This window comes from Miscanthus floridulus, chromosome 3 (assembly GCF_019320115.1).
Source record: "Miscanthus floridulus cultivar M001 chromosome 3, ASM1932011v1, whole genome shotgun sequence".
Lineage (NCBI taxonomy): Eukaryota > Viridiplantae > Streptophyta > Magnoliopsida > Poales > Poaceae > Miscanthus > Miscanthus floridulus.
The window spans coordinates 69,968,524-69,977,083 of record NC_089582.1 but is presented as its reverse complement, the minus strand read 5'-3'; the positions used below and the strand labels follow the sequence as shown (position 1 = coordinate 69,977,083).

Here is an 8,560-nt window from a genome sequence, read left to right as displayed (position 1 = left end):
TTAGTTCATGATTTGACAATGTGGTGCTACAGTAAATATATGCTAATGATGGGTTAATTAGGCTTAATAAATTCGTCTCATAAATTAGTCTCCATCTGTGTAATTAACTTATATTTAGTCCTCCTAATTAACATCCGAACGTCCGATGTAATCTGAATTAAAATTTAGTCCGAACCAAACAACCACTTAATTGGAATAGAGGGAGTACGTTTTTTTAACTACAAGCCAGCAACCATCAAGCCCAAAATAAAGACACCGGACGCGTGGGTCTCGGGCGTCAGAGCCCCCAGCCGCCTCGCCCTCGCCGAGGGATTGGACATTGGAGTCAATCGCAACACGGCGACGACGCGACGACGCGACGACAAGGAAATCGCATCCTCCTCTTTCCCTCGCTCTGCAATCTCCCCCAAATTCCCCTCTTCCCCTCGCTCACGTCGCGAGAGCAAGCAACGTGCAGGTACTAATTCCTCCCGGGCACTCGCGATTTCCTTGGATTCACCCTCTCGTTGACCCGATCGCGAGCTTTCCCGGTGCTGAACCGTGGATTTTGAGCCCAGATTTCGCGGCCATTCGCCTCTGGTTAACCGGGGTTTGAGGAGATCCGCGATTCGTTGCTGGTGGCCGGGGGTTAGTCGGGCGCGTAGATTCGTCGTCCTAGCTTGGTCTAGAAGGGGGATTAGGGTTTGTTTTGCTCAGGTTAGGGGCTTAGGGCCCGGATACTCTTGTTGCCTACCTGCCTGCGAGATTGGATCGGTACTTTCTGGCATGTTGTTTGCTTTCCGTTGGTGACTCGTGGGCTTGTAATTTGGCTGCAGGTGCTGAAACCGGTGAGCGGTTGATGGATGATGACTGTTCCCATGGATAGTGCTAGCGTAGCCCCATCCTCCGCGCGGGACCTTGCCGAGCGTCTCCTTACTAGGGTAAAGCCTCTTAGTTCCTTTTTTGTTCCTTTGCATGGTACAGCTAATACTACTGGTCTACACTCTGGGTTTTTGATCCAGTGGTTTCCGCTGTGCCCCTGGGTTTTCCACGGTTTTTTGGATGGCTTGCGCTGCTTGTTAGGTTATTTGTCGGGTACTTGGTACTGTGGATCCTCGAGCAGTTCTTGGGATAGTTTTTTTCTTTACATAGGTTATAATTAGTTTGTATGATAAATTGCTTAAGAAAGGAGAATACCTGAGCTAATTGTTTCCTCTGATGTAAGTCAAGCTTTGCTTGTATTTGGGTTTCTCCCATAATAGCAAGGAGATGCAATTGATACTCATGTTTATGTGAAGCACAATGATAAAGTTGTGACATTGCAATGTTATTATGCAGAACAATGAACTCGAAGATCAGCTCCGCAAGTCCGCAAAATCCAAAGTCCCATCGGATCCCAACATATGGCTTCAGATGCGTGACAACTTTGAGAAGATAATTCTCTTAGATCATGACCTCTCTGAACAGAAAGAGGTAGAATATCTCCTGTGGCAGTTGCACTACAAAAGAATTGAGGACTTCAGGAGGAACATTAGTGCTGCAAGCTCAGTTGCATCTAGTGGGAAGAGCAATGCTAACCCAGATCGAGTCAAGAGAATTAAATCAGCCTTCAAAAGCTTCCTTTCAGAAGCAACTGGCTTCTATCACGACTTGATGTTAAAGATCAAATCAAATTGGGGCCTTCCACTCAGTTACTTTCCAGAGGGCCTTGACAATGCAAACAACTCTGTGCGAGATGACAAGAAAACAGTTCAGTTGAAGAAAGGTTTGATTTCATGCCATCGCTGTCTGATATATTTGGGAGATCTTGCTCGTTACAAGAGTTTGCATGGTGATGGTGATTCTGCTAGTCGTGAATATGCAGCTGCTTCTAGTTACTACAAAGAGGCAGCTTCTATCTACCCTTCCAGTGGCAACCCTCATCATCAGGTATTACCACATTACTATACTTGCTTAGTTGACTATTTATTCTCTACTCAGTCTTTTATTTATTGCTGCTGTCATTTTTTCAGCTTGCTATACTAGCTTCTTACTCAGGCAACGAGGTGGTAGCTGTTTATAGGTACTTCCGAAGCTTAGCTGCAGATACTCCTTTTACCACTGCACGGGACAACTTGATTATTCTTTTTGAAAAGGTATTGTTGCTGTCTTCATTAATTCATATCCAAAGTATTGTTCTTATCATGCTTTCTCATTTTGGTTTGATACCTTCAGTAGAAGATTGTATTGTTTGATATGACATGAGAATTTTGCTTGATTTCCTGACTTATCTGGCAAACTTTGTATTGTTCGTCTGATGATATCTGAAGACCAGATGGTTGAAAATTTGGTTGGATTTCTTTTTAGCATTTTAATTGTTTCTGCGCATCTAATATGTCTGATTACCCTTGGCACTTAGTCACTTACTTTGTACAACCATATATAATATAGGTACCCTGTAATGGCACTTAATTTGCAGGTTCATACATAGCAAATGTTTATTTTCTCCTTTGTTCTTCAGCTTTTACTTTGTATACAGCTGTCATGCCCAGAATACTTTCTTATGTAAATTTATGTTTATATAATGTTAATTTATCTTGAGATGTTTCGTTGTTTAGTACCTCCAGTCAAACAGTAGTGTCACTGATTCGATAAGTTAGTAGAATTAAGTGCAAATAGTTTTTGAGGCATCTATATTTGTGTGTTCTCATTTGCAAATGTTAGCATTCAGGTTGATATTGATAGCCCAAGATATCACTTCTTTGTGGCTTATATGGGACTGTAATTGTTCATGATACCCTTACTCGATGAACATATTAAATCAATAGCTAATGGTAGGATGATTTCCAATTTGTATTCCATATGGTTCTCAATATTTGTTAGTTTCGCTGTCATGTTTGCATCATAGTCTTCAGTAATACACAACACTAACAGAGAACATAGTTTTTGTATTAAGAAAAGAACTGAAATGATTTCATCATCAAATGAACAATTGTTTCCAGATTTGCGCTATTAAGCTTCTATTAATGATGGTACAACTTCCTATGCAGAATCGCCAAATCTATGGACAGCTGCCAGACAACAACAAAGTTCCCAGTGCTAAGACATTACCCCCACGGTCATCTGGTAGGGACCGAGGACGGGGAGAAGTAAGGTTTCAGCCAAAAGATGTTAATACTGAAACAGCTGAAAGGGAACGGGAGTGCAATATTCATGATACATTGAAGGCCTTCTATATACGATTTGTCAGGCTCAATGGAATTCTTTTCACGAGGACCAGGTACAGCCCAGTCTCTTACATGATCAGAATCAATTCTTCAACCCTCTTACTGGTCTCAATCTGCCTAATAAATTCTTTCTTCTCTCCCTTTTTAACAGTTTGGAAACATTTGGGGAGCTGTTTTCTTCAGTTAGCAATGATTTGCAGATTCTCCTTTCTTCTGGTCTTGAGGACGAGCTTAATTTCGGTTGTGATGCTGCAGAAAATGCATTAGCTGCTGTTAGGCTTACTGTCATCCTTATATTCACAGTACACAATGTAAAGAAGGAACCTGATAGCCAGTCGTATGCTGAAATTGTGCAACGCAGAGTACTGCTCCAAAGTGCATTTACGGCTGCTTTTGATTTTGTTGGACGAATTCTCAGAAGGTGTTCAGAGCTCCGTGATATCGCATCAAGCTTCTATCTGCCAGCCATTCTGGTGTACATTGAATGGCTGGCGTCCCATCCAGAGTTGGCTGTTGATTCAGAGATGGAGGAAAAGCATGCAAATGCCAGATCTTTCTTCTGGAACCAATGTATCTCATTTATGAATAAGCTGATCCTTACCAACCTTGCATCTATGGATGATGATGATGATGAGGCTTGCTTTTCTAATATGAGCATTTATGAGGAAGGTGAAACTGGCAACAGGCTTGCCCTTTGGGAAGATCTTGAATTGAGAGGTTTTTTGCCCTTAGTTCCTGCACATACCATTTTGGATTTTTCAAGCAAACACACATTTGGAAGTGTTGGAAGCACCAAGGAGAAGAAAGCACGGGTTCAACGAATTTTTGCTGCAGGGAAGTCACTGCTGAACTTTGTTCAGATCGATCAGTTGAGGATATATTTTGATCCATCTTCCAAGAAATTTGTCATGGCCAAGAACCCTCCTGTTTCTAAAGCTAACAACCCTCTTCATGAGTCTCCTGACGCACTTAAAACAAATGGCGCTGACATGGATCATGAGGCTGCTAGAAGATTTGACTCAGTTTCCTCTAATATGGACACACTGCAGTCTAAGTTGCACTTTGGTCCTGATGGTGATGATGATGAAGAAATTGTTTTCAAGCCTACAGCTTCTGAAAAGTTTCCGAAAGCTCCTTCAGACCTGTCGGTGAATGGATACACCTATCCTGTACCAATGTCTGCTGCTGGCTGGCCAACCAATGCTAGTTTAGTGTCTGTTCAGAGCACTGCATCAATGTCTGCGACTGGTTGGCCACCCAATGGTGGGTCACATTCTTTTCTAGCTGCTGGTAATTATAACGTTAACCAGTCGCTTCCCAGGTCTTCTGTTGGTTGGGCTGTCAATGGTGAGCAAAATGTTATTCCTAGCATTGCTCCAAGATTTGAACTCATGCAGCCTGTTGAGGAGCCTGCTTCCAGCTGGACAAGCAGTGGTGCACAGCATGTTGGTCCTCAGCACACAGGTTTAACTTTCCAAGATGTTGTCTCTGAACCACATGTATCTGCATCAATGGTTCAACGTTTTAGTAGCCCTGACTATTCGAAATTTCTCAGTGAACAAGAAATGCTGTTAATGAATGGACTGAAGACTGTCAACATAACTGGAAATGGCTATCTAGAGCAGAGATTGCAGGCTGGATTGAGTGGTGTACAGTCTATTGGGTATTCGTCTACTGAACCTGCTGGTACCACTAAAAACTCGATGCATAATCACGTGAACATTACTGGAGAGACTGTCCCCTCTACACTTGATTCAGTTGTACCTTCAATGGCACCATCAGGTGGCATGCCAATGAAATTCACAGAAGCACCACTAACTGCTTTAAAGAAGAACCCTGTTAGTCGTCCATCAAAGCCTGTTGGGCCACCTCCAGGATTTAATCATGTAACCCCGAAGCGTCAAGATGATTCTATTCTGGTTGAAAAACTGCAGAGCCCACAGGTCGATGATTACAGCTGGCTAGATGGCTATCAGCCATCGATTGATCATGTTAACAATTTAAGAGCTGTTTATCCTGGTGTCAGTGATACTAGCACTGCATTTTCCACTCCATTCCCATTCCCTGGGAAACAACAGGTCTCTGGGATACATGCACAAGGGGCCAATGAGAAGACATGGCAAGATTTCCACCTTTTTGAGCCTTCAAAACAGAATATGTTCCAAAATTACCACCAAAGAAATCAGCAAAGTGGTCAAATAGCTGAACAAGAGCCATCAAATTCTATCTGGTCTAGCAGTTACCATGTGTGATTCAGTAACTTGTACCAGGATGATTGCTGGTAAAGACACTCCTTCCAGTTGTCAACATTACAAATAATTCTTCTTAGCAAGTGTAAACTATCATTTCATTTTGTGTTCTATTTTCTTGCAGCGAAATTTGGTTCACGCGTATGAAGATGTTACAGTTCTCATTTATATTTTGTTTTATTATTTCATTTATGTAGGAGTTGCTGGGGACTAAAGGATTAAGTGGCACAGCCTGACCTATTGAGCTTGGCCCATACCTGCAGCACTCTCATAGTGTTAAATTTCTTTTGAGAATGGTGATCTTTGAAGCATGACAACGGCTGCTGTTATGTTTGGTACGTGGCACAGCCTCCGGTTAGACTTGCACCCTTTCAATTTGTTTTCTCTTTCTTTTTGTTCTTTTGATTTTTGATGTATTCAATGGGAGATTACTTAATAATATCATAAAATTGCTTGAAGTACTTCTGCAGTTTATTTGGTTGATTTCTTCTAGATGCAGCTGTAAAATGGACTAAGATCTTTTTAGTCCACTTTCCTTTAGTGCCAAAAGGAGTAAGCCATCCCATTATATTGCTATTGTCAACAGTTTTTGTGGTATCTTACACCTAGGATTGTTTTAGTTCAGTGCCATTTATGGGTTTGTTAGGGAGCATGGTAATTAGTTATAATTAATAAGTTTATCAATGATATTAATTTATCTTCTACTCCCTCCATTCCAAATTATAGACGTTTTGGCTTTATTAGATACATAGTTATTGCTCTGCACTTAGATATACATTATGTCTAAGATACATAGGAAAATCAATGTATCTAGAAAAGCCAAAACATTTTATAATTTGGAAGGGAGGGAGTAGTATTTATCATCTATACAAAGTAGAACCGATGTCCTTTGATTTTATATGTACTTGGGTGCAGGAGTAGAAGAGTCATAGAGTGATTAAATTAGAGTTGGTTTTCTTTTGTTCCTGAACTTAATCTGCTTCTCTCTTATTGAGAGGGATTAGAAAGCGACTGCATTTATTTATGGGAGTTGGAACACCATTCAAAAAAGTATACTAGGAAGAAATGAGATGAACATAATTCTAAAATGATTTGTATTCTTATATTTAGATAAGAGTTAAATGCACCAGCGGCCCTTAAACTTGTAAGGGTGTGTCACTTCGGTGCACGAACTTTAAAAATGCATTTTTGGGTCCCTTAACTTGTTGAGTGGTGCACCGTAGTTCCATGCCAGCCACATGTACGTTCCATACTAAAGTGGTGGTGGTTGGAGAAACCTAGTAGGAAACAGATTGATTTTCACATGGTGAAATCAGTTCGACCTTTGTGCAGGGAGATTAGATCGATCTTGGCGTGGGAGAAACGACCCTGGCTTTATGGGGAAGAATAGATCGTGAAGGGGAACAAAAGAGTTAGTGGGGACGGGACCGGTAAAATAGATCGAGCGAGTTAGCGACCACGAGAGAGCGCTAGATAGCGACTGACAAAAAATTAGTCGTCTAGTATCCTTGTACGATGCATGGTTAGATGCATGATAGAACCTGACAACCACAAATTACACATGGTCGTTAGATAATGATCGTTGATGCTTATTCCTGTAGTAGTGAATGATCCATTTGTGGAAGAAGAGGTAAGGGGAGGGGTTAAATGTAAAAAAACATGCCACACTGGCATGCCACATCAACATGGAACACTTATGCTTAGCAGCCATGTTCCTGTTCCTGGAACAGGAATGGGAACTTGGGGTATCATTTTATAATATGGGAACGGGAACGTGGGCCATGTTCCTGTTCCCAGGCTGCTAAGTGGCTTATGTTGCTGGCATGGACCAGTGCATCATTTAATAAGTTTAGGGACCCAAAAATGCATTTTTAAAGTTCAAGGACCTAAGGACACACCCTTACAAGTTTAAGGGCCGCTGGTGCATTTGACTCTTTAGATAATATAGACTTATATTTAGACTTCTCCCAATTGGATGGAATACTTTGCAGAGTGCAGGGGAATGGTGCTTTCACTTAGATTTTTCTAGAATAGTCATTTTTTGGACTACAGGGCTTGCCTAGATAGACCTTTTGCTTTTAATTTTGCTATATATTTGCAAAAGTGTGTTCTCTTTTGTTGGTTAATGTCTCTCTTGTGGAATCTTTTATATGCTTATACACTTATTTGGTTGGTTTGCAATTTACAGGGAGTGCCACCATCTTCTGGGCCAAAGAGTGAGTGGAGGATGATTGATCTGTCGGCAGTCTGATGGGGATGAATTATATGAGGTCTTTAATGCTGACACAAAGGGTTAATGAAACAAACTCGAATCCAGTGATTATAGGCGCTCTGCACGGACCATATGATTCATCACTCATTGGACATGTAGCTACCACAAAAATGGTGTGAGTGGACGGTTGCTGCCGCAACTAAAAGGCCATTCAGTGTGGATGTCAGTTGTCAGTTGGGCTATGCCATCTAAGAATATAAGTTTGAGGAACAACGAGCATGTTGCCAAGTCGTTTCTCAAGTATAAATTACTGCGTCTAGTTATCTTGATACTTCCCTTCTGGAAACAGTGTGTCGGTTGCTGTTGCGCTGTTGCAAGTTGCGAATAAATGCTTGGAACAGTTTGTCATGGTATTTGTGTGGCTCCTATATGTTAATCTGGAACTGTATGTTTCTGTTAAGCTTATTGATTTTGTTCTGTAGTCGATTTCGATTGGCACTAGAAAAACCGGCGTGGCTTTGCTGAGCCCTGTTTGGAGCCTACCACTGTATCAGTGGGTGACTACATTGTGTCAGGTAGTTGTACATTTGTATTTGTATCCAAGCAATGCTACTCAGATTAGCTTGTCGTGTTAGTGTTTGGATCCAAGCAGTGGTAGAAAATATGACATGATGCCCCCCTAAGTGTCATTGGCTAGAGTAGTGTTTTGTATAGTATCACTGGAGTATTATTTTGGGAAGTTAATATTTACATCGTATAAGGTTATCTGTACAACTGTTAGGTAGCTCATCTCTTCTAAGGTCCTTTGTAGAGTCATGAGATATCCTGTGGTTCTTGTGGCATCTACACATTTGATATTAAAGCCTGCTTTTTATTATTATTTAGACTAAGTCAATATAACAATATGTATGTTG

The 8,560-nt window shown here is 41.2% G+C and overlaps 1 protein-coding gene across 4 annotated transcripts; it reads left to right on the top strand.

Moving 5' to 3' along the window:
- The first annotated feature begins 280 nt into the window (after nt 1–280).
- On the top strand, nt 281–8,106 carry LOC136541771 (nonsense-mediated mRNA decay factor SMG7-like). Of its 4 annotated transcripts, none has more exons than XM_066533857.1 (8): nt 281–457; nt 816–920; nt 1,318–1,908; nt 1,992–2,114; nt 3,009–3,238; nt 3,337–5,466; nt 5,632–5,769; nt 7,623–8,106. In XM_066533857.1, the coding sequence occupies exons 2-6, from the start codon at nt 843–845 to the stop codon at nt 5,435–5,437; spliced, it is 3,123 nt and encodes a 1,040-aa protein (XP_066389954.1). In that variant the 5' UTR covers nt 281–457; nt 816–842; the 3' UTR covers nt 5,438–5,466; nt 5,632–5,769; nt 7,623–8,106. The 4 variants fall into 4 exon arrangements, with proteins under 4 accessions (XP_066389954.1, XP_066389957.1, XP_066389956.1 ...); XM_066533860.1 differs by having other exon boundaries at nt 5,632–5,788; XM_066533859.1 differs by having other exon boundaries at nt 5,559–5,769.
- Nucleotides 8,107–8,560: the final 454 nt, after the last annotated feature.

Coding starts and splice junctions, on each gene's coding strand:
- LOC136541771 (XM_066533857.1), top strand. CDS start 843: ATGATGACTGTTCCCATGGATAGTGCTAGCGTAGCCCCATCCTCCGCG. Junction 1,909..1,991: donor GTGGCAACCCTCATCATCAG/GTATTACCACAT, acceptor TCATTTTTTCAG/CTTGCTATACTAGCTTCTTA. Junction 3,239..3,336: donor ATTCTTTTCACGAGGACCAG/GTACAGCCCAGT, acceptor CCTTTTTAACAG/TTTGGAAACATTTGGGGAGC.